The 25,024-nt window shown below is 40.6% G+C and overlaps 1 protein-coding gene across 4 annotated transcripts in view; it reads right to left on the bottom strand.

Annotated features, from left to right (window-relative positions):
• Positions 1–1,462: 1,462 nt before the first annotated feature.
• smad10a (SMAD family member 10a) overlaps positions 1,463–25,024 on the bottom strand; it is a 38,707-nt gene continuing 15,145 nt past the window's right edge. For 2 of the 4 annotated variants that reach the window (XM_046059437.1, XM_046059438.1), the window contains exons 4-13: positions 22,487–22,661; positions 21,303–21,326; positions 19,045–19,257; positions 16,755–17,012; positions 15,976–16,077; positions 14,392–14,445; positions 13,184–13,367; positions 8,736–8,904; positions 8,399–8,537; positions 4,862–5,228 (exon numbers count right to left, since the gene is read on the bottom strand). In XM_046059437.1, coding sequence (XP_045915393.1) covers positions 5,017–5,228; positions 8,399–8,537; positions 8,736–8,904; positions 13,184–13,367; positions 14,392–14,445; positions 15,976–16,077; positions 16,755–17,012; positions 19,045–19,257; positions 21,303–21,326; positions 22,487–22,661 — 1,530 coding nt within the window. In that variant the 3' untranslated portion in view covers positions 4,862–5,016. Of the gene's footprint in view, positions 2,090–4,861; positions 5,229–8,398; positions 8,538–8,735; positions 8,905–13,183; positions 13,368–14,391; positions 14,446–15,975; positions 16,078–16,754; positions 17,013–19,044; positions 19,258–21,302; positions 21,327–22,486; positions 22,662–25,024 lie in introns of those variants that run through there. The other 2 variants (XM_046059440.1, XM_046059439.1) reach the window with 2 other exon arrangements.

Here is a 25,024-nt window from a genome sequence, read left to right as displayed (position 1 = left end):
TAGTAGCAATACTTCAAAAACGTTTGTATAAATATGACAGTGCCATTTGTTTCTTTTATTTTAATATACAGTCAACATTACAAGAGCAGCACATCTTTACAACAAAATAACTACAAAATAAAAAGAACAATATTCTAACATAGCCAAATTCCATTCTTTAGTAGATATTTTTAATATTGTGTTGGAATGTTAATGTTTTATGAATGGGATGATGTATATGTTTTTCTCTGTTTGCGTCAGCAGTTGGACGCTAAATTAAATGCACATTAAAAACAGGAATGGTAAATGGTAGTCAGTGGTTTTGGTGGGATGGCGTGTTCTTGCTGATTTATATAAAAATAAATAAATTCAATGTTTGAATATTCAACCCAAAACTGTTTTGAAAATTCTGGTTCATTTAATTTTTCTTCAGAGTGTAACATAGGAGACTTCATCCAGTTTTTGTCTGCTTATCACCCCTACCCCTCACCCTTCTGCACTGGTCTTTATGGGATGTGTGGAAGCATCCACAGTAACCTCAGCTGCTGCCGTCCTCAGAGCCACAAATGTTTCTGAGACACTTTCAAACCTCCAGTGGGTCCTTCCTGTCAGTACTCGAGAAAATAAAACCCATAAGACGGACGCCCAGAGAAGCGGTGTAATGCTGCACACTACCCTATATCAATACTTAAGTTACATCTCACAGCAAATATGCACTACATCCTACCCAGAATGCACCATTCTTAAAGTATGTAAAGCTAGAGGCCTTTGGAGTCCATTGGTAAGGGTGTGTGGGTACAGCAAGCTGCACTACTTAACAGTAGTCCAAAATCCAATGTCAGACAGTGTTGCTGTTGTGATCAGTATTAGCTCACATCACTATATGTCACTGACTGTCACGAACCAAACGGCATCCTATTCTTCAGTGTCAGAACTCCAGGATGAATGTTCATTCTTGTCCTTGGGAACAATCATAATATCAATTCTACACAAGGCACACTTACTAGATTTGTTCATAGATTTCGCCCACCTCTCACAGTCTTCACCAGCAGATGGAGTCTGCTCACTCTTATTCCTGAGTATTACTGTCTTAATTATGTCTGCCTGAGCCACGGGCCAGCTACCTGCAGCTCTCGAGGCCTTCCCTAGGGCTAAAATAGCTTTTGCGGTTCCAAACAGGTCTTTTTTTTCTCTTTCTGACCAAAAGTGGCTCTTCAGATAGTAAAGGTTGCCGACCCCTGGCCTGAGCAAACCATCCACAGAGCGTGAGATATGACTGAAGTCAAAAAGCGAGTCAGAGGAGCTTGAGTCTGGACAAGGTTTGGTTTTCTGTAGTAATTAGTTTCTCCATCACATACGTGATGCTACTGTTAAAGACACAAACACTCTTCTATAAAAGGAAGCGTCATCTGGCTTTACTTTGGTCCATGCAAAAACACACTCAGCAGACTAAAATAACTGCAATGATCAGGATTTTTTTAAATAATTTTTGAAGTTTCTTTTATTGCAACAGATTTTTATACTGATACACTGTATTCATACCATCAAACCACAGATGTGACATCCAATCATATTTATCAACCAATCACAGTTTGTGTAGACTCAGATGCAAAGGTCAGACTACAGATTTGTGGCGGAGCACACAACACTTCTTTGTGGACAGTATCCAAGTTTCAGCGGTTTCATCAAACGTTCTGAACTCCCAAGTTTCAGCGGTTTCATCAAACGTTCTGAACTCCAGAGGGGTCTGGAAAAAACTGGGATGCTTTATTTAACGAGTTTGCAAGACGTTTCCTGGACAGAACTGTGTGATTTGGTCCTAATTATTGGGGAAACAATGTTCAGTGATTATGAAATTATGACATTTGTCTACAGGACAAATAATCCAATAATCAATGAATAATTAATGTTCTCCCAAATAAAACAGGAAACCTCCTTGGAAATGACAGATCCTTCAAATAAAAACCGCAGACAGCAGTAACCCTGACAAGCTTCAAACTGTTGATTAAAACTCCAAGTGGAACAACAGCTGTGACATGATGATTGGATGATGATGATGACGATGATGAGTTTGCTCATTATCTCAGAAAGCTTGAACACTTGTACTTCCCTGAATATGGGCAGAGGAAAACAGATAAATATGACATCTATTTGTATTGTCCATGCTGAGATTAAAATAGTGCCAAGCATACTCATTCATATTTTACACTCACAAAAGACTAAGGCAATAAATAATACTCCTCAGGTATGATGAGTGCTTTGTTAATCATCTCTATAAACCAGCTTGACACACTGTGATATCTTCAGTGAGCTACACAGATACCTGAGGGAATCACAGAATCCCATCATAAGATTTTTAACAGCTGAAAACCAAATCACAATGTGCCACATGAATCGTCATGTGCAGAAAGACAAATGTCTTACAGTCCAGTGTTGGTGCATCTACTGTTGACAACAAAAGGCACGAATCACAAATATGCATCTGTTATTAGCTGATCTGGGTAAAGCAGCAGAATCAAAATAACAGTTTCCTGACAGACCACAACAACATTTCTCATCTCACAAATGCTGGCTCCACAGATAAAGCGTGGGTACATTTATTCACAATATTCCCAGTACAGACAGGTCCACATGTCCAAAGACTGTACCTAACGTTATATTGTACCCTTTTGTTAAGTCAAGTCTAGTGTATACCACAGCAGGGCAGATCTCTTTCTACATGCTGTCCAGCTCACAACTAGCCAGTTTATTTGAACTCTGGTGTGTCCTCCTTCAGTGTGAATCATGGTCATATATTTGTCTGGTGTGTACTCTTCATATGTATGTTGTACAGTGTACAATCACTGAAATCATTCCTTCCAAACAGAGTACTTGGAGACAAGTATGTAGAAGCCCAGAGTCCACACAGAAAGGCAGGCTCGAAGGCTGTGAGGCGGCACGAGGCACCGCCTGTTCAACTTCAACCCCACTGGGTATTTTACTACTATTTACTATTTTACTGTCTTTCGATGCTGAATAAGATAGACTTCAAACTTTCAAAGCTTGTCTTGACCATTCTTTAAAGGTTCAGTGTATACGGTTTAGTGGCATCTAGCGGTGAGGGTTGCGAATTGCAACCAATGGCTCAGTCACTGCTCCCCCCTCCCTTTCCAAGCTACGGTGGCCGACACACTCTGTCAGCTCTTGCACTAAATAATACATGTGGTCCTCCATTTGTCCAAATTTCACTTCTGTTCTTACTTCTAATAAACCAGACAACTACTACTCCTACTACCTCTTCTTGTACATATTCAACGAAGTGATGAAACGCGCTCTATAGTGCAGTTTGTCCGTTTCTGCGGTGTATGTAGATAGAAATTGTTCATTCTAAGGTAATGAAAACATAACATGTAAGGTCTTGCCTCTCCTTCACCCCCAACCGGTCGAGGCAGATGGCCGCCCACACTGAGCCATGGTTCTGCTCGAGGTTTCTGCCTCTTAAAAGGAAGTTTTTCCTTGCCTCTGTCACCTAGTGCTGCTCTTGGTGGGAACTGTTGGGCTTCTGTAAATATCATCACAGAGTACGGTCTAGACCTGCTCTTTTATGAAAAGCGCTGTGAGATAACTGTTGTTATACTGTTGTTGATATAAATAAAATTGAATTGAATTGAATTGAAATTGAAAAAGTCTTTATACACCACTGAAAACATAGTTATGGATCTTATATTGCATTTCTGTCACTAGATCCACCTAAATATTACACACTGGACCTTTAATGCAGGAACAATGAAATTAAAGTTAGAAATGTGTTGACCAAATAACTTGTGAAACTTGCAGAAGAAGGGGAGGTGATTCAAACATTGACAGGAAGCTGTCTCCTTCATGTTGCTGCCAAACAGGAAACAACAACCCAGAGTTCCAACAAACTGTAAGAGATGATAGGCTAGCGGTCAGACCAGAGAACAGAAAGGCGCTGGTGTCACATGCACAGGTTTCTGTCATAACACATTACAAGTCCCCGTAACCCTCTTCCTGTTGTTACACCTGCTTCCAGTACACCTTACAGCATGGTACATTAGAAAGCTAACTAAATACAAAGCTTAGTGAACAGGGTGTCAGAGGGCTGTTGGGTTTGGTAGCCCTCACAGATTGATTCAGCCTGTCAGGGATGAAGAGAGGAAAACTAAACTGTGACTTTGCACTGTAGTTATGAGGTATTCTGGCTTTGGTGATTTCCACCAACAATTTGGTTACATACATTACAAAGAACAACAACACTACTTTCAAGCTAAATGTTTTTGGCGTTTTAGTCTTTTGGTACAAAAATAATGTAGCTTGAGCTGAGCGTAATAAGAGGGCTTACCAGCTACCAATGTTTACAGTTTGAGTTTAGATCAACAGAGCGGTACGAGCACAGTAATGACAGAACACTGGTTTCTTTAATCCATACTGTTGTTGATAAGACGTAAAGAGAAGTCTAACGCTGTTTGTATTGACTGACAGCATATTCCAGAGTGTGCAGCTATCTGTCAGAGTGTTTTGGACTCCTGAAGACCTTGCCTCTGCAGCTGAATCACGCAGAATTTGTACGTGTCCATAATGAATGTTCAGAACGCTCCTACAATTAGAAGAAATCCAAACTGCATATAGGAGAACTGGATTTCAGAATCACATCCCTGGATTTCTACTGTGCATACACATGTCTTTAGGACAGAGACAAGATGGTCAGAACACAAACTCTAAATCTTAACCTTGAGAGATCCAACTCCCTAGTGTTTGAGTGTAGATTGTAGAGAGCAAAGCAACAGAACAATCCCAAAGACATCAGCACTTGCGGTCACACTGTGTGTGTATGTGAGACAGAATAAGTGATCTGTGTATTGATTGTTACAAGCATACTGTGTTGTTGGTCATTTATGTTTACTGTGTGTATTGATTGATTTGCTTGTGTATCAAATGGTATAGCACATTTGGCCTGAAGCAAGAATATCCAAACATGCGTGTCTGTGTGCACACTTTCACAGGATCCAGATTGGAATTTGAATGCGGTTTTGGTCCTCAGTTGGCAGGCCCTGGGTCTGCCAAAGGCATAGTGTGCAGCACCTCATCCAGAAGCTGCAGAGCGCGGTGCAGGTGAACCTCCACCCAGCAGGGTGTGTGTTTGATGCTCTGCCGGGGGTAGTCAGGGCCCCAGCCCTTCACAAAGCTGAGCCGCAGGATGCACAGTCGCCTCAGGTCATCCACGCCAATCCCCGCTGCTGCAGACAGACCTGTCAGTGAACAAAAATCACTCAGCGCTCTGCATCACAGTGTGGCTCTTTCAGACATCCGCTGTCACTGACTGATGTTAAACAGCTGATCGCCTGATAGTGGATCATTTAGACTGTAACGGTAAGGTTGACCTGGCCCCCGCTTACAAAAAAGTACATGTACATTTCTAACATGTCAAACATGTTTATTAGATGTGGAACACCATTTAGTTACACGTGCTTGTTGAAGTTTCACATCTGATGAATTCCCATGATATCGGCACTTTCAGGTATTTCATCTGAAATCCAAAAAGTAAAATCAGGGTTCCCACTCTTTTCTAGAGACCATTTTCCAGGACTTTTCCAGGACATTTTCAGTGATGATCTAGCTGGTGTGACAGACTGGGATCATGTCATACACTAATATTTTCCTCTCTGTAAGAGTCTTGATTTTAAAGAAGGGCAGTCTGTGGCTATAATTTATCTATGAAATCATCTATTACATGCGTAGAAATTATAAAAAATTGATCTTGCCTTGTCTTAAGCTGTTTTAAAGAGGTGGTATTCTGCTTTGTGGCTTTTCCCCTCTCCTTTATTGACTTATTTCTCTTTTTTGTGCATGTAACAGGTTTGCAAAGTGAAAAAGCCCAAAGTCCAGCCCAAAGGGAGTTCCCGTCTCCCACAGAAAGCTCTGCTCTGAACCGCTTGAAAACAGCTCGTTTGTAGTCCAGCCCTTCACTTCCTTTACTTGTGACATCACAATGAAAATGCGTCATAAAGCTTGCCGAGCAGCTAGCGGGGTCAGGCACGCCCTCAAACCAAGCTAGTCTGAGCGGAGGCCCTTTGGCTTGACTCACCTTTGTTTGGTTTTCCATTGTAGAAATGTTGTACCTGTACCTGCTTCCAGGTACTATTTTTTAATATCGCCTCACCTCCGTCGAGGTTCCAACCGAGCTGAGGGATACTAAAATGTAACGTGAAAATATATTCGTGAATATTCACTATTCACTACATCATCATTGCGTGCGCCAGTTTTATATTTTACAGTTTTCGTATGGAATTTCATCACTAAATCCACTTCTGAGAAGTTTTGAGGTGAGAAATCAACTGTGTAGATTTCGGATAATGACAGTTTTACGAGAAGTGATGGTGGAACAAAAATGTGCTTGAATATTTTCAGAGTTGAGGAGCTCCGCAAGTGGCTGCGGGGCCAGCCGCCCGCTCACAGAGCCCTCTGCTCCCGCCGTCACACAGACCGCTGCAGCAACAACGGCAGAGGAAAACACAGCTGGAAGGTTTTCATACCGCTTATCTGTCTTTACATTCTGAGGAATGTTGAAACGTTTTAACTTAAAAAAGAGAAAGCCGTGTGGATCGCTGGTGTGGGTGTCGCACTGAACATTACTTCACGGCAGTTGTGTGTGGCGTCGCTATGACGACAGCTACGTACTATCTCTGGGTACTATCTGCAATGGAAAATGGAGCAGGGCCGAGTAGAGTCGAGTTTATCGATTTGCGCTATGGTAGCATTTTTCGGCAAGGCAGCATAGATCGTCAGAACACCGGCAACAGTTCAGCGTTTAGTCCTAATGGTAAGATGTGGAACAATGATGTTGTGGACTTGAGAGTAACTTATACCATCTGCTAGGTTACGGTCGCACGGCTTTAATTTGGATCACACTACCTTGTTTCTTACGACCTGCCCTTCTCTGCTTCTGATTGGCTAGTAGTCCTTATCTGGGAACTCCCAACAAAGATTTGTACAAGTAAGATGCATCACTCTGTAGCTCAAGAGCGGAGCGTACAACACACAGGGTGAAAAGAGGAGCTGCAGCAATGTGCAGTATGAGAAAAATATGGTGTTTTCTGAAAATTAAACCATGTAAACTTGTTCTGGTACAACCCCTAATTAAGATTTTGAACCTGAAAATGAGCAGAATACCACATCTATAATATTATTTATTTATAGTATTGCCAGTGTATTTTTTTGTTTCTTTTGGAAAGCGTTTTGTGTTCTATGCTTGGCAAGTTGACATGTTGCTCTCTTCACGTCTGTCACAACGTCACATTTCAGTTAGTTTACAACGAACTTGGTGTATTGATATGCAAGTGTAATACGGTCACAAAACTTTAACTACTTCATAGGTGTGCAAATATCAAACATTAACTAATGATCTAAAGAAAGCGTCACAACAGGAAATTAACCCAAACCGTGGTATAAATCAGTTTATCACACCATATGTTAGCCCTTTTACTAACGAAGCTAATCACACCCACTGAGCTACGGCTAAAAGGTTTCACGTCATGTTACGGTCCATTTACGAAGCATTGTGTTTGAAGAGACAATGCTAGCAAAGTTTAAAAAAAGTACTGTTAGCCATTATTTAGCTGGTGTTTGATGTGTTGTGATGTGTAACCTGTGCTACTTTGTGATGTGACTCTCGGGTGTCACACTGCCGCAACATAACCAAGCAGCTGCAATATAATGTAAACATAAAAATTTACCTTTTCTCTTATTTTTCATGTGTTTGCCTTGACAGGAAAATTGATCAACTGTTTTCAAGGTTTTCCATTTTTTCCAGGTCACGTGGGAACCCTGAAAACTCGCTACTGCTTGTAATTCTTAAATGCTGTGTGTGCACGGTGACAACTGAAGGAGACTTAGATCAGCTCAGAGCTTTAGTTGGACAGTAAGAGGCCTGTGGTCTTTTCGTGAATAAGAGGGGACTCCCCTCCACCCCCACTGGAAATTAGCGGAGGGAAGAGAAAAAAAATTTACAAGCTCCAATCCCTAAACATATAACACAGACTTCAGATAAAGACTACTGCAGAAGCTGCATACCAACTCTTAATCATTCCAGGGAGTGGGGATGATTTAGTGATTATGTCATTTTCTATTGATTATGTTAAACATTTTTTTTTCTTTTAGTAACCAGTTTCTCTTTATGGATCAGGAAGCTTCAGCAGCACTTGCACTTTAATGTTCATTTTTAATTGTATCTGTTCACAACGTAGCTCCCCTGTATACTCAGAATCAGAATCAGCTTTATTGCCAGGTATGGGTACACATACTGAGGAGTGAACGACAATATATTCTACCTTGAACCTTCAGCACATCACTGTACATTTTCCATTTTAAACTGGCTTCCCCTGTGTATTGTTAATATGAATAAAGACTCAACCATACTTACTAACTGCAGGTGCAATGCCTCCTACGCTGCCTGGCCCGGGAATATTTCCTGCCACAGCAGCTGCCTGTGCAGCAGCTGCAGCCTGGGCCGTGGCTGCCTGCTGCTGCATCTGTCTGTGGCACTGCCGCAGGTCGAACACCTGACCAGGACACAAGCAGTGCACATTAAACAGCAGCACCGTGCCACAGCTGGACAGGAAGTTTAAGCTGCAAAATATAAGCCTAGTGCCGCTCACTGGTGTTCTCAAATAGATTTTAAAAAGAGAGAATATATGTGTGTGTGTGTGTGTGTGTATGTATAAGAAAATGCGATGCATGTGTATGAGCTGGATTCATACCTTGATGTAGGCTCCAGGGTAGATCTTGTGCACAGCGTCGCCTGGTGCCCGGCCTGCCTCCCTGTCGAGGTAGTAGCTCTGTACAAACACGGCATGGTCGCTCATACAGCGCATCCACACATCGCCCTCACCACGACACTCTAATTGCACGCCTTTACCAATGTGTAACCTGGAATACACAGGAACAACCATTAGGACAATTCAATTCAATTCAATTTTATTTATATAGCACCAAATCCCAACAACAGTTATCTCACAGTGCTTCTCATAAAAGAGCAGGTCTAGACCATACTCTCTGATGTTATTTACAGAAACCCAACAGTTTCCACCAAGAGCAGCACTAGGCGACAGAGGCAAGGAAAAACTTCCTTTTTAAGAGGCAGAAACCTCGAGCAGAACCTTGGGTCAGGGTGGGCGGCCATCTGCCTCGACCGGTTGGTGGTGAGGAAGAGAGAGAGAGGGAGATAGAGAAAGGGCGAGAGAGAGAGATAGTCATAACGAGGGAGAGAGGGATGGGGGTTAGCAGCCTACACAATGTACACACAGAGGTATAGACAGTAAAGGTAATGCTGGTAGACTGAATGAATAATGGTACAGATATTTATAGTAATGTTAATGATGATAATAACAATAGGACTAGTAACAATAATTGTAGCAGCAGCTGACTCGCAACCACAGATCCAGACACCACAGCTCCAGAACCAGAAACACCTGCAGGAAGTCATAAGAGGAGAGAGGAGAGGGATGAGAAAGCACAAGACTACGGGAAAGGGAAGAAGTCAAGTTAGTAACATGCATTAATGGGATGAGGTTGCATACAGAGGGAGAGAAAGAGGAGGAGAGAGGAGCTCAGTGCGTCATGGGAAATCCCCCGGCATTCTAGGCCTATAGCAGTTTAACTCACCTGAGCGAGTCCTAACTATAAGCTTTATCAAAGAGGAAAGTCTTAAGCCTACTTTTAAATGTGGAGATGGTGTCTGCCTCCTGAACCCAAACTGGAACCTGGTTCCACAGGAGAGGAGCTTGATACTTTTGGAGACTCTAGGAACCACAAGTAACCCTGCATTCTGGGAGCGCAGTGCTCTGGTGGGTTAGTAAGGTATTCTGAGCTCTTTAAGATAAGATGGTGCCTGACCATTTAGAGCTTTGTAGGTGAGAAGAAGGAAGCAAATGCAGAGAAGCTAAGACAGGAGAAATATGATCTCTTTTCCTGGTTCCTGTCAGAACACGTGCTGCAGCATTCTGGATCAGCTGAAGAGTCATAAGCCGCATTTCAACCAGAAGTACCAGGGACTTTTAAGTCCCTAGATCTCTTTTCAAGGAACTAAAAGGTTCCTTCAGTCCACTGTTGTGTGCGTTTCCACTGTGGTCTAAAGACCTGCGAAGGTTAGGCAAAGTAACCGGCTGTAGGCCTGTACGCCGTACAAAGTGGTGCACAGGCATAATTTTTTGTAACCACTATCCATGACCAAAATTTATAAATGAACATCAGATTTGATTGGAATATAATGACAAACTATAGGCTTCGCGTGACCATTAAAAACAGCTTTTTTGTGTGGAAGTATAATTAAGAGACATACGATAAAGTTTGTTACAAATTTAATAAAATTGGATAAAGCCATAAAGTTCTTAAAATAACTTCAGCACAGAGAATGCAACACAAAAATGAAATTGCGACCGTTTGGAAGATTGTTACAACATTCCAGCTGACAAGAGCTGCAGACCAGCTGTAGCACTCGTCTGTGGTCACGTCAGAGGAACATTGTGTGAACCATGTTTAACAAGCTTAACAAGCTTTAATTACCTGCTGTAATCAGCTGTTCCGCTTGTTTTGGACAGAAGGAGACCGACTTCAGCTCTGTGTAAAAACTTTCTGACTGATGAAATCCCCCCGATCAGGGACTTTTTGGGGGGTAAAATGAAGACCCCAGAACTACATTTAGACCCTGACTCCGGTGGAAACGCAGCGAGTTCCTCCAAAGGTTCGGGGTATAGTTCCTTTGGTCGAAACACAGCTTTAATGGACTTTTTCAAACAGCCTGATAATAGGGAATTGCAGTAATCCAGCCTAGAAGTAACAAATGCATGAACTAGTTTTTCTGCATCATTTTTAGACAGGATGTTCCTGATTTTTGCTTTCCTTGAAATTTGCTTAATGTGAGAGTTAAACGACATGTCCTGATCAAAGATAACTCCAAGATTCCTCACAGTGGTGCTGAAGGGCAGGGCGATGCCATCCAGAGTAACTATATCTTCAGATAATGCGTCACGGAGAAGAAGGATCATTGTACTGGTGCTTGGGCCCCAGTACAATGATTTCAGTTTTATCTGAGTTTAACATTAGAAAATTACAGGCCATCCAGGTTTTAACATCCTGAAGGCACATTTGTAGTTTATCTAACTGATGAGTTTCATGTAGCTTGATCGATAGATATAATTGAGTATCATCTGCATAACAATGAAGGTTTATGGAGTGTTTCCTGATAATATTGCCTAAAGGAAGCAATTATAAAGTGAACAGGATTGGTCCCAGCACAGATCCTTGTGGAACTCCATGACAATCAGATGGGAAACAATCAGTTGTGCTTCTACTCCTTCTTTGTGAAACATGACTATTACTATTATCTTTTGAAAAGAGATGAGATGTTAGTAAGTGCTAGCATTGGAGGTGGAGGTGGTTTTTTAGCTTGTGGTGGACCATGTGCAGTGACTCTGCTGTCCTGACTTCAGCGGGCAATCTATTCACCACTGTGGAGCCACAACAACAAAGAAAAGCCCTGGGGATTTCAGACAGGGATGATAGAGATGTGCTGATCAGGTGGGTGCGGAAGAGAAGGACACTTTTACCCAGTGTAGCCTGTAGTCCCTTACTGGTCAAATTAATGTAATGTACTTTTACATAATGGCTTTCGGTTTTACTCAATTCAAATCAATTTTATATCACTTTATACAGAAGTGATCTCATTGCACTCATATAGAGCAGGTCTAGATGGTAAATGTAAATGGACTGTTCTTGTTTATCGCCTTTCTATTCTTCTGACCACTCGAAGCACTTTACACTACATGTCACATTCCAGTCCAACCGAATTTTCAGAATTCAAAAGTGAGGCACAGATCAGTCTTTGACATAGATGTGCCATAGCTGTAGTTGCTGAGAGCTCACAATATGTTTATCCATATTATACGCTATATTCAGGGTTCCCACTCTTTTCTAAAGATCATTTTCCGGGACTTTTCCAGGACATTTCCAGTGATGATCTAGCTGGTATGACAGACAATATTTGAATATTATTATTTTTTAAAGTAATGCCCTTGTATTTTTTTTTTTGTTTCTTTGGGAAAGCGTTTTGTGTTCTATGCTTGGCTTTTTTCTTATGAATTATGTTTTAGCCACTGCTGCCTGAACACCAATTACTGAACAGCCTCAACAAAAATAATTTAACCTACTGACAATCACGATGCCTGCTTAATGTCGCGATGTCTGTCAGCCATCGCTGATCGTCTATCGGCCCAACCCTACTGGGCTCCCATTCATTGTTTTGATCCCAGCTTGCTGTTCATTCTTATCCAACTTTCTCAACAATAACCAACACATTTGAAACCAATGCTTCTAGCCAGAGTTGAAACACAAACCTTAAACCGTTAACATTTAAAACATGTTAACGTTAATCTATATCTATTACTCTATAAACCTAATCAAAACTACCACAGTTAGCAGCCAGCAGTGACTAATATTTACCTTTGGAGGATAATGCAACTTACATTATTTAGAGTTTCGGTCACTTGAATTAATGTCATCCAACCTATGCAACATGTGATGTAACTCAGGGGTGTGTTCACGACATTCGCAATATAATGTTAAAATAATTACACAACATTTGCCAAGGCATTTGACTTTTCTCTCATTTTCCATGTGTTTTCCATGACTAGAAAATTGGTCAATTGCTTTCCAGGTTTTCCAGGTGGGAGTGGGAACCCTGTATATTGTTGGATGGTTTGGTTGGACCATCCAAAATCCGAAAGACACTGCAATGCAGTTCAACAACATTACAGGATAAAACCTGAAAACATACTGTGAGCTGAATAAATACCTATCTCTGACACTGTGACCTATCTATGTGCCATATTTAGGCCACAGTCAGGACAAAAGAAATCAGACCTGTTGAGAATAAAGTTGTAGAATTTGAAAAAAGGCTGAATGTTATGAGAACAAAATAATAAATAACACTTTTATGGGGAAAATAGACACAATGCACTCTGTCTCAGCTTTTGCAGTGTTACTCTATTGAAATACACTGGAGTGTTCTGTTATTTTCCCCTGTATTTACAGGCAGGACAAAAGGCCAAAGACCCACCACATCCTAACAGTTATGCAGTATTGCAGTAAAAGGATGTGTTGTCTGTAGTCATTATCATGCCATCTCATATGTTTGTCTTTATTCACACACCTGGCTCTCTCACTGGCATCTGTGCGGTGGACATTACTCAGCTGGCCAAGGCAGAAGCGGTCGCCTCCCGAAGGGTCAACATAACCATCCACGGTCACTACTGGGCAGCTGGAGGGCACCTTGAACATCTCACCCACCTGAACGTCCATTTCAAAGTAGGAGATAGAGCACCAAAATTCTGGTCCTGCAATGAAAACAGAGCACACTGTGATGGACTGGCAGTTGACACCACTCTGGCCTGTTTTTCAGCATTATGCCCCAAACAAATGCAGTATATTCAACAGGGTGCAGGGTGAATCTCTCCCTATTAAATATGCATTTAAGGCAAGACACGGCAGGCACCATTGTTTTATCATGCACTGGTCAAGATTGAGATTTTGGGCTATTTTGCTTCCATAACATCTTCTTTCACACTAGTGGAAAGAAAACATACATTCACATCCCCATGTAAAGCTGTCTCTTTGACAACGTGATTAGTTTGGATGCGACATTGCTTACTTTGACACTTCCTAATTTAGCTTTCTGCTGTTGGCTCTACTAGTAACTAAAATTCAAGTACTAATATCTAATAAATTGTTACTAGTAAAACAGCAATAGTTACTTGTATCTAATGGAATAGTTACCAGTAACTAACAAATAAGTACTAGAAGCTTTTAAGTAGCAACAATAAGTTTTAAAGAATAAATGTTAAATTGGCTTGCCATAATATACAACTGATACACACTCTACTGTAGGAGTAGGCAACATTTGACCTGATAATACTGACAGAGGATCAACTCGTGTGTGTCTCTGAGCTCTACAGTCACATTGTTTCAGGAAAGAGAACTGTACGTTTGTAAGATCTCAGGCTGATTGCAACAAAATACCAGAAAGGTTAAAGGTCTGATGCAGCATTAATCATGAACCTTACATCCTACAGTGGATAAGTTCTAACATGCCAATGTTTACAGAAATGAAATATTCTGTCTACACCTGCTGGCATCCACCTGTTCACTGTCTGCACAGACAAGCAGGATGGAAATACTGATGACACTATGACACTTAACACAAGACCTCATACTCACCAAGCCCAGTGGATCATTCTCTGATTACTTCTTCTTACAACAATAGTCAGCAACTGTATAGCAAGCCATACTGCAGGAACAGTTAAAGGTCTTGATATGCACAACACGGTTAAGATCAATTGTGACAGTGTAATCATCTCTAACCTGGATGATTGGACACAGAAGGCGGGAAAGAGGTTGAGCCATGATGCTGAGACCCTGAAAAGCAGAGGTATGAGAAGATTAGTGTGAAGCACTAATAGTCCAAATAAGACTATTTGTAGGGCTGTACCAAAGCTGGACCTGATGTGGAAATGTGGTCGTGGTGTGGGAGGAAGCATGCATATTTACAAAGCACAGGCTTTAGGAATTATAAAAGCATTTTCTTATCTTTGCATTTTGGTGCGACACATGCCATTGAAAAGTTCCGACTTTGATAACTCCTCATGGTAGAATCAAAAAGACATGGTAGCAGACAGCACAGCACAAGAAATGATAAGAAAACAATCCCCAGATTGGGCACCAACTGTGGAAATGTTTAAAATCCTTCACATTGTGCCTTAAACAAGCAGCAACCTCCAGCTTTCACAACTGAAGCCAATGCGGAAGTAACTTAAACCTGCATTCTCTCTCTTTGCCAGCAGGGGGCGAGAAGAAGTGCGATTGTATAGATATCTATGAGAAAATGAGGCTACTGCTCAGCTGATTTATTACAGTAAACACTTTCCTAATGCGTTTATGGTCTCGGTCGCTAATTTAGTAAATTATGGTCCCATTTAGAGGAACATAGACCAAAAAGCAGAGAGTGCTTTAGGGTGGGGCTACCTTGTGATTGACAAGTCGCTACCATGGAGAGCTATCAATCAGGATAGAGGCGACTGGAATTAACTGCACTATATACATTTAACCAGTGCTGTTAATGTAGAATCAGGCATGTAATTTTTCAGTAATTACAGGCTTAGTTTTAAGCTTTTGTTAGCCAAAATTAGCATCCCAATTACAAAAGATCTAACGTGAATTACGGATGCACCTTGTTAACCAGGCTTGCTAGCGCCACCATGTCATCCAAATATAGTCACGTCCGATGCCTAGTTCCAAAAAAACGATGGCGGCATTCAAACTGCGGCATTCAAACTCGAGGCTTCAAAACGGTCCACAAACCATCAGGTGACTACGTCCACCTCTTTTAAACAGTCTGTGGCTTTAAACCAAAAGCATCCGCCGCTCTCAGTGTCACTCATCTGACTGATAGCTTCCTGATACTAAGAATAGAATGAAATCATTCTTAGCAATGCAGTACACTGATGAATGGTGTGATTATTTCACAACTACACTACCTGTACCCTGAGCAACATGTAAGTATAGTTAGACTTTGTGTACTAGCATTTGTTCCCACACAAACACGTGATTAGACCTTTGTGCTTTTAAATGCATATTTCCCTGGGAGAGAGCAACTCATAGAATGTATTTTAACCTTTGGCAATATTGATGTTTGACATTCATGCCAATAAAGCTGAATTGAATGGAATTAAATTGAATGGACCTATTTAAATCACAGAAATCCCACATTTTTACAGCCTAGAAATTAATATTATAGAACATTATACTGTGTACACAATCAAAGTCTGTCCTCTAAAAATGAAAGGCATGATGTCAAATACCAAAAAGAACCCTTCAGAAGGAGCTGTGTAGGAATCACATGTGAAATCTCTTTTTTGGAAGAGACACAGCGTTTGAAGCATATCTTACAGTGGTGGTTTGAATGATGCAGGGGAGGTTGTTGGTGAATACGCCCGTTCTGTTGGGGTCCTACAGGAGTGTAGGAGGCTGTGCTGCTGCCTGTCCAAACTGCTGAATTACAGGAAAGTACAGAATGATCAGTGTGACTACGTCTCTATAACTACAAATCTCTCAATACATGATTATCATTCTCCGACCACAAGAAAGCACACCACCCACCTAGCCTAAATAACGCTTGACAAACACAACCCTGATTTACTGATGTACTGATGTACTTTATGGTGATGACTTAATAAAAAAGAGACAAAGTCAAGATTCAATTTTACATGGCACTGAATATTGGGTGATTGAATTTTAGGTGCTCATCCTTCATCACACCTCAACACTGCCTATAAGATGCAGATACCTCCAGAGTAATCCAGTTAACCTATGAGCTCTTACTGCTGGAAGAAAAGAAATGTCCTCTGTCATCTTTAAATATGTTTATGTCTCTCCCATAACTCAACACATTTACACTAGTAAAAAAGGTTTATGTCACTAATTCATTTTCCCTGTTCATAAAAACAAATAATCTAGACTATGCAATGCAGTCCAGCCCTGCAGCTCTGCAATAAATGCTGCCTGTGTGATTATTATCCCATTATTTGTGTTCCTATACATGCTTTTAGTTCAAAAGGCAATTGTTTAAGCTTCCCATTCTCTGGTAAGCAAAACAAAGTATTGATTTTAAACAATATCCACGTATGTCTGAGTGCACATGCATGCATGTTCTGTATGTGTGAATTTACTGTGGAAGGCAGCCGGGCTCTGAGAGAGTTTATTGCTGCTGTATCCGTTCTGTCCATGCGAGTGAGAAGGAGGTAGGGAGGTTTGCTGTGGGTGGGGAGTCTGCGAGGGCTGCTGGGCAGCCTGTTGCTGAGGAGAGGGTTGGGTTGGGGTCGGAGGTCGTGGTGCAGGAGTCATGACTTGCGCGTGTGGAGATGCAGTTTGGAGACGGGTGTCGCCGTGACCACCCTGCAGTGGTAGCATGGAGCCAGAACCGGCCACTGGAAGGAGAGCAGAGCAACACATCAGGCCCGACTTCAACTCTCTGACTACATTCAAATAAAGTAGATACAGCTGTCACAAGTTTTCAGCTCATGTTGTTTTCAGTACACAACCTGCAATGTAAAAGCGTGAGCAATTTCTCCCAGCTCACACAAGTTATTTATCTGCTACGTTCCCAAAAGAATGTAAAAAGACTAGAATTTGACCACTACATGTCACATTCACCCCTCTCACACACATTCATACACTGATGGCATGTAAAGTGCCAACTGCTCATCAGAAAGAAACTAATCATTACCACACAGCAACGTGGGGTTCAGTGTCTTGCCCAAGGACACTTCAACATGCAGACCGGAGAGGCGGGTATCGTACCGCGACCTTCTGATTAGTGGATGACCCGCTCTAACTCCTGCTCCCCCGCCAATATCAGGGTATATACAGGAATCCTGAAGTAAAATTCAATACCTTTTAAGACCTTTTTAAAGACTAGTTCAATATATTTTCAGACCACTGCACCATTTTGAGCTGTAACTGGTTAAATCAGCCACAGACCTTTAAAGGGGGCATTGTGGAGTTTTTAAAAAGAAATTTAAATGTATTAACTCACATCTGTATTGCCAATGTAGTGTTCAAACAGTAAACTCTAATCATATATACCAGTAAAACTAAGGAGTTGGTAATCTCCAGGAATAACATCCCACTTTGCCTAAACAATGACCGTCCTGACATTGTGGAGAACTTTAAATACTTTACTTGATAGTAGATTGAATTTTACAGCAAACTCTGACTATATCTATAAAAAGGCTATGCAACGTATGTATTTGTTAAGGAAGCTGAACAGCAAGTCTAGTGGAGAGTGTTCTCACGTACAACATATTAACATGTTATGGTAATATTGGGGCTAAGAATAGGTCCCAATTGACTAAGATTGTGAATATGGCTGGGAGAGTGAGATATATACGCTGCATATACCACTGCAGTAAGAAAGCACAGCAAATTGTGGGTGATTCTACACACCCCCTTTTTGCTGAATTTGACAAGCTCCCCTCAGGAAGGCGTTATAGGGTACCCAGGGCAACAAAAAACCTTTTTTAAAACTCTTTTATCCCTCGCGCAATTGTTTTGATAAATTCACAAGACATAACCGGCCTAATGGAAGCTCCTATTAGTATTGGTTTTTGTGTTTAAATGTACAGGTTGTATGTGTCCTGTGTTATGTGTATTTGATGTTTTTAATGTTTTTAATGTTTTTCAAATGAACCTGGTGAAGCCAAAGACAAGTTTCCAGAAATGGATAATAAAGATTTATCTTATCTTATGTGTGAATGGGTTGTAACCTCACCTAAAAATTGAGGCATTCACCAAAACTTTCTCAGTTGCCTATAACAGCCTGTACAGGCCTACTGTTTTCTAAGTGAAGGACTGGTTCCAAAAGTTTGGAAAGTTTGCTGTAGGACATCAAACTGTAGGACTGGATGTCCCACCCCATCCAGGCTGTGATTGGTCTGTTTATGAAAATAAAATCCCGGTGCTAACTTTTGAACAATTAGCAGTGGGGGGTGCGGGGTGGTGGAAGATTATGTCAGGTTATAATGTCTTTACTCAAACACTGTGCTCGTAAATAATTTTAGTTACTTTTAAATATACTTTAAATACAGAGGAGCCCTGAGCCAACACAGAAAAATTCCACAATCGCTACACTCTGCCTATCTAGTTTCTTTGGCTATGCAATATTAATAAATACGTCAACCCACAATTTAAGCATTCAAACTCTTTGGAAAAACAAAAATTTCACATTGAATTTATTTATTTTTTTTTAATGTAGTACCTCGTAAAAAAATTATCAAAAAAGATTATGACTTTTTAAAAAGTTTTTAAGGGCCTTAATTTCTGCAAAATGGAATTTTTACCTTTTAATACTTTTTAAGACCCTGCACACACAATGTACATTGGTCAAACATAATAAGCACATCAGATAATGAGTCAGTTAGGCACTCAATAATGAATACAGACATCAGATAATGAACTGACCTTTGGGTGAGACAGGCAAGTTAGTGTATCTGGTGACGGGTGGGGGTCCATGGGGCTCAGAGGACAGCTGTGAGGGAGGTAATGGCTGGCCATAGTGATCTGGAGGAGGCAGCTTCAGGGCCACTTGGTGGTCAGACAGAGGCATGCCAGGTGGGAGGTCCATCTGTATACAGTCATGGATGTATTCCTCTTTGATCAGCCCACCTGGTGCTGCTACAGAAGGCAGAAGGAGGTCAGCTAAGTGTTCCACACTGTACAATCACTATAGCGTACTGCATCTGAAGGCAAGACTTCTTGACAGTGATATTATTTGGGACATATCCTTACTAAATCAAGTAATCAGAGCATTTGAATACAAACAGCAGGCCCTTGAATAGCACTGGTGTTCAGGCAATTACCATTCCAACAGTCAAATAAAAAAAGGCCATTGTTGGTTATTTATAGTCTAGTGTGCAGGACTTGTGCATTCCATTAAGACTGGAGTGAAAACAGCCATGCAGCGCTATCAGTTGCTTCTGCCAGTTGGCCACTGTGAAACATCATGAGAGAGACATCATGGTACATGTATGTATTTCTGATGATTAGCCTTTATTATTACAAACATTTTGATATATAGGGAAGTAGGTGGAACATATCCTACTTTGAAAAACATTTTCATCAACTACACAATAAATGTCCTAACTGTTTGGATTCAAATGGTGACATGCTTAGAATGGCAATTCAGTTCCCTGCTGAGCTTAGCCGTTTCCAAACATGTTATATGTATGACTGCTGGCTTCAACTGTCACTCACAGTGATGGCATATTGTCATTAACACATGCAGTAGGGATCCGTTACGTAAATATTTCTAATGACTTTATTCGACATGACAGTACCATTAAATAATGCCACAATGTTTGGGGCTATTTGTGGCCTGACCCACAGGGGGGAACTGTCCCTGCTGCAGTACAGCACTGAGATGGAAAATAATGTGTTCTGTTCTCACAAGATGCATCGCTGATGGATTTTAAAACATATTTTGCCATTGAAGTCTTAATTAATGACCATGGGGAGAGTAAAGAAATCTTCCTCCTTCTTTTCTGCTGCCTATTGTATAATATCCGACACAAGCATAGAACAACGTTGACTTCTCATTTCCCTACATGCTATGATTTTAATTTTATGTATCTCCTTTTTCCTCCACCACAGTTTGTTATTTTCTTTGTGCATAAAGTTTGATAGTATTTAACCTTAGTCTTGATGTTCTGACAGCATTCAGTTCAGACTTGACCTTAGTAGGTCCGACCAAGTAAGACTACAGTCATGACTTATATGAAAGACTCGAGTGCTTATTTACACAAGAGCAACATGCAAACTTGCTATTAAAACAGACAAAAAATGTATGGTAGAAGCACAAAAATCAAGGACAACTAAATAAATCAACCAAATCTGAACAAGTCAGTAAAATCAGGCATGCAAAACACTCTTATTCTAAAATGCTCCATGTGGGCTATATGTAACCATACAGAGAGCTGAACAACACCGGCTCAAGAAAGGATAAATTAACAACATGTCTGCTACGTAGGGCAGGCTAAACGCTCCGCTACTGACAACACTTCAGTGTGAGTTGACGCCAGGCAGAAGACGGACAAAACCATGGCACAGCGCTTGTGTTGGTTTGGCTGACGCCATTATCCCACTTTTTCCTCTAGTTTCATTTGTTGTTGTAAAATGTACATACCCTCTGACTGGTGAGTAGGAACATAACAGGAGGCACATGGCACTTGTGATTAGTGAGCAAGTCTGTCACACAAGGATGACAACAAAATTAATTTGTAACAGCATGACTGTTTAAAACAGGTCAGGTGCTCTGTATAATTAACCTACATTTTTAACGGCAGTGTTCAAGACTGCTAATTGCATTCTTTTAATCGAAATTTCAATTTGAAAACGATTAATAGTTCAGCCCTAGAAGACACTGTCAAACTTGGTGTTTTATGTTGTACAGCCCACATGCCCACTACTTGCTCCCTTAACCTCATGCAAGTTCTCTATATAGCAATGACAGCATCTGACATCTGAGCAGAAAACAGGACTAGGAGGAAGCCTAGTACTTGGCTGGACCATGTGTGGTCAATGTGCCATATTGTGGCCATATTCTTATACAGATCGTCAGTAGCTGTGTCTATAATGTGAATTCCTGGATATTAACCCCTTAACGCTGATTGTCGCAAATTTGCATCACACCTCTTCCTTTCAGACTGCAGCTGAGAACTCACCTGTATTTTGAAGGCTGAGACCAACTGCCAGAGAAAACACAAAGAACATGAAATCAAGACATTATACAGAAGTAATATGCTCACTCCAACAGGATGAGATGTATCAGGTTTGTTGAGCTATGCTAACAAATATTTCTGATAAAATTAAACACTTCTAGCATATTAAGAGTACGGTCTAGACCTGCTCTATGTATAAAGTGCCCCTAGATAACTTCTGTTATGATTTAGCACAATATAAATCAGTCCCTCCAGTATTTGAAGATTCAACTATTTACACAAATTCAACAAATCCTCGTGAATTCAGCACAACTTGCAATTTTGACCAATCACCGCAACCTGTCATGGCAGTTTCTGCAAAACGTCATATGTCACCTTGTTAACAAGCACTGTGGTCGAACATAAAAGAAAATTGTCTACTGACAAACACTTTACCACCGCAAAACATGGTTTTGAATATGCAGGGTTAGGGGTAGAGTTTAGTTTGCAAAATCCTGGAAGGACTGTTATATGATTCAACTGTAATTCTAAAGTTAATAATATCACATCTACTGTTGCAGTTTTCACTTGTTCCTACAATTTCATCACAAAAAACACCTAAGAATAGGGTTGGGCGATGTCTACAAAATTTCCATCGGAACATGTCTACATTGAAACACTGGGATGGACGCTGACATCGGGGGCACAGGGGCATGTGCGCACGCGCGCGGGGGTGGATAGCGGTCATCTTATGTGCATGTGTTCACTCGCACAGACTTCACTCTTGGTCGCCTATGACGTTACAAGTCGCAGTGGAAATTATACCTGAGGTGTAGGCCTCCTGTGTGTCAGTGTGTCTGAGTGTGGGTAAAAGAGAATTCCGAGCAAGGTGCAAAGCATATTTAAAATGTATCATAATAATGTTTGTGGTTATTAAAACCTGCTTTTACAAGGCAGTATTATGTGAAAAATTTAGATTTTTTAGATTTAGATTTTTTTCCGATAGACGATGGCATCGCAACTTTCATCGTACCTTTTTTAGAAAAGCTGCAGCAAAATCATGCATTTTAGACCACAACAATCAATAAAGAGGTCCATGAAAACCTGGAAGGACTGCTTATAGAAATGAAATTAAACTAACTTAGCACAGAAATTGTGAAACCTGTGAAAGTCCAAATCCAAGTTGTTGAAATATGAAGCTGACTTACCAATGCCTGGCGACACCACCCTCTCATAATGGTAGGGGTTGACACACACATTATCATACTTCAGGTCAAAGGCGTATTGGCAGAACTTGACATGCTTAAGTTCATTTTTGTGGAGGTCAGGCCAGCGCCACAGCCGTGCATAAATCACATGAGGAAACCCTTTCCTCCCTGCCACCTGAGGAGAGAGCACAGTGTCATTACAGTTCCTACACCCTCTGTCACGCTCACTGAATCTACTCCAAAGACAGGCACACTTTTTTAAGCACAGCTGTGGATGCTTCTCTCCAGATGTTTGGATCTGGATCTTTGTCCTCCACGAGATTCAGCCTCTTCTCTCGTCCCACTCTCATTTGTCACAATCCATATACAGTAACTTTATCATCCTGATTACCATACTGTCATTTTACTTTGTTGCTCTATTCTGTACATACAACATCAGAGCCCCACCTTTGAACAATGCATGACAAAACAAATAACCCTGTTTTAAATGAATAGGTAAACATTATGATACTGACTGCAATGTCAAAGGCAATATTAATGCTAAAAGAAAATACGTACTATTCAAAATCTTTGATGATTCATATGCTTTGTCAATGTTCATCAGGTGGCAAATTTGAATTAGTACAACTCAGTGTGATAACAGCACAGAGATGACCCAGATGAAACTAAAACACCACCAGAGTGGTCCCAAAAACTGCACAATAAACTTGCCTTGATGTTATTATAGTACAGGGCAAGCAATGGTGGAAATGGGGGTGGGGGGCTCATGGGATCGCTATTGGGAGGGAACAGTGTTCCTGCTTAGATCTGGAATCTTTTCAATGTTCTTTACAGGGGGAAATGGCTTATAACTGTTTAACACTGTTTCTAAAGTGTATAAAAATTTGTTCTTTAATCTATGAATGAAAAAACATCTTTGGTGATTATCTTAATTTTACGATAAATACGGTTCCCCCTATAAACCAACAAGGACAAGACAACATTTAACACAGCAACACAACTCTAATAACATAGCTATTAAAATAAGCTCCGCATGGAAAATTAGCTAAAACTACAGAGAAAAACAAAAAGAGTCTTTTAAAAATATCAGAGAGGGAGCTGCTGCTTGAGAGTTATCTGTAACAATGATCACAGGCTTTTGATGAAGTCGAAGGGAGTAGCCAGTCAATTGAGATGCAATTTTCTCTAGTGAATTTGTTTCAGCAGTAATCAGGCTACTGAACCAAACTGTGAAAGAGAAAGTTAGCACACTTTTAAAACGTAGAATTGGACAAAAGCTTTTTTTAAAAACCAAAATTTTTGAGCTTCCTCAAAAAAAAAAAAACACCGTCTCTGATGAGCCAACTTTAAGATTTTGTGCCCCATTTTAGGTTTGCCAAAAACTCCTTCACATTTCAATTTCATGGCTACTTCTGGAGGCTGTTTCCCACCTGCCCCTCTCCTGAAGACTCTGATCATCTCTTTAGGTTTTCAATCACCAGCTCACAAGATTAGACACCTCCCTCCTATATATGCTGATTCATATCATATTGTTACTAACCCAGTCACTGTAGTATAGTCTGCAAATTCACATATTCTAAGTCAGTCATCATAAGCAGTACAATTATTTATATAAAAGCAATACAGCAGTCGGGTGAATTGTAGTTAACTAACTGGCTTAGTAAGAGTGGTATTCATTCCTGCCCTGCAAGAAGTCAATAATACAGAAACATCTTTGACCTCCATGACACTTCGTTTGGAACAGCAAATCCTGTCAGCTGTGAAGGATGCGTTCCATCATCATGTGTTAGCATAATAAAAAATTAACTGCCCTTGACTGAAGCACTGGGCCAGTGTCAGGTGTGAGCAGTCAGATACAAGGCATCTTTTTACAGTGTATGTTTACTGTTGTTTAAAAGATGCTAAATGCATGTGTGAAGGTTTCAATGGTAACTCTAAAATTATTAGTTGAGGATGACTTAGTGCTGGTGGAACGTTCTGGTCTGTTTCATTTCCACATAAAATATTCCAGGTGGATAGTTATTGTGTAGTCATTAAGTTTCACAGACTTTTCAATGAGTAACTGTTTGATGCACACCTCATTTTTAACTGAAAAATCACAGCATTCCTGTTCTGATATGCATACATGTTGGTCATATAATTAGAATATCATCAAAAAGTTGATTTATTTCAGTAATTCCATTCAAAAAGTGAAACTTGTATAGTGTATACATTCATTCCACACAGACTGATATATTTCAAGTGTTCATTCCTTTTAATTGTGATGATTATAACTGACAACTAATGAAAACCCCAAAATCAGTATCTCAGAAAATTAGAATATTGTGAAAAGGTTCAATATTGAAGACACCTGGTGCCACACTCTAATCAGCTAATTAACTCAAAACACCTGCAAAGGCCTTTAAATGGTCTCTCAGTCTAGTTCTGTAGGCTACACAATCATGGGGAAGACTGCTGACTTGACAGCTGTCCAAAAGACGACCATTGACACCTTGCACAAGGAGGGCAAGACACAAAAGGTCATTGCTAAAGAGGCTG

Source organism: Micropterus dolomieu, linkage group LG09, assembly GCF_021292245.1.
Source record: "Micropterus dolomieu isolate WLL.071019.BEF.003 ecotype Adirondacks linkage group LG09, ASM2129224v1, whole genome shotgun sequence".
Classification (NCBI taxonomy): Eukaryota; Metazoa; Chordata; class Actinopteri; order Centrarchiformes; family Centrarchidae; genus Micropterus; species Micropterus dolomieu.
This window is presented reverse-complemented; position numbering and strand designations above follow the sequence as displayed.